The sequence below is a fragment of the Corylus avellana genome, chromosome 9, assembly GCF_965113065.1.
Source record: "Corylus avellana chromosome 9, dhCorAvel1.hap1.2, whole genome shotgun sequence".
Taxonomy (NCBI): Eukaryota; Viridiplantae; Streptophyta; class Magnoliopsida; order Fagales; family Betulaceae; genus Corylus; species Corylus avellana.
Window position 1 is genome coordinate 19,305,391 of NC_142498.1, and position 736 is coordinate 19,306,126.

Genomic DNA, 736 nt, shown 5'->3' on the forward strand with positions numbered 1-736 from the left:
ATACATTTAAAATAGTATAAAATATATAAATTTTTAAGGTTATTAATAACAATTTACTAATTTAGACTAACATTTTAAAAGTTTAATATTTAATATTTATAAATACTTACAGTATTTTCCATTCAAAGATATTTTCTCCGCACACCCGTTTAAAGAATATTTTTTTTTTTTTTGGAACGAATGAGGACCATGAGTTTAGCAAATTCCACAGTAAAAGCTTGAGGGTGACATTAGTTGATAACCTTTCGTATGAGCCCAGACCACTATAAATTGAGCAGTCAGCAGCACTAGTCTCCATACACATAGAAGAACCCCATCGGAAAACATGTCTCATCAGCTTAGCACCCTCTTCTCCATGGCACTTCTCATCAGCTTGGTGCTAACCCAAACCCAAGCCGCTCGTCCGGTGCCGGTCTTGGCCGCGGATTCTCTGGTTCGAACCCAACAACAAGAGCTACGTACGGTGAGTCCAAGAATTTATTCCCTATTGTCTTTTTTTTTTGTTAAAAAAAAATTAATATTTTCCATTGATTTTTTTTTTTTTTTTTGGAATATATCTATGAAGGATGTTAAAGCGGAAAACGTTGAGGTTGAGGAGAGTTGTGAAGGAGTAGAAGGGAAAGAAGGGTGCTTGATGAGGAGGACACTCGCGGCTCATCTGGATTATATCTACACGCAGAAGCACAAGCCATGAAAGTTGATCAACATCTCATCTCTATGTTCTCTATAGCCTGCA

General features: G+C 36.5%; 1 protein-coding gene across 1 annotated transcript; it reads left to right on the forward strand.

Annotated features, from left to right (window-relative positions):
* The first annotated feature begins 287 nt into the window (after window positions 1–287).
* LOC132190541 (phytosulfokines) lies at window positions 288–736 on the forward strand. The gene is made up of 2 exons (XM_059605564.2): window positions 288–463; window positions 566–736. Exons 1-2 carry the CDS (start codon window positions 326–328, stop codon window positions 692–694), a joined length of 267 nt encoding a protein of 88 aa, XP_059461547.2. The 5' UTR covers window positions 288–325; the 3' UTR covers window positions 695–736.

Bases quoted from the DNA above. Each gene is read 5' to 3' on its own strand.
- LOC132190541 (XM_059605564.2), top strand. From the start codon at position 326: ATGTCTCATCAGCTTAGCACCCTCTTCTCCATGGCACTTCTCATCAGC. The intron at 464-565 runs GTGAGTCCAAGA...ATATCTATGAAG, and splicing joins AACAACAAGAGCTACGTACG to GATGTTAAAGCGGAAAACGT.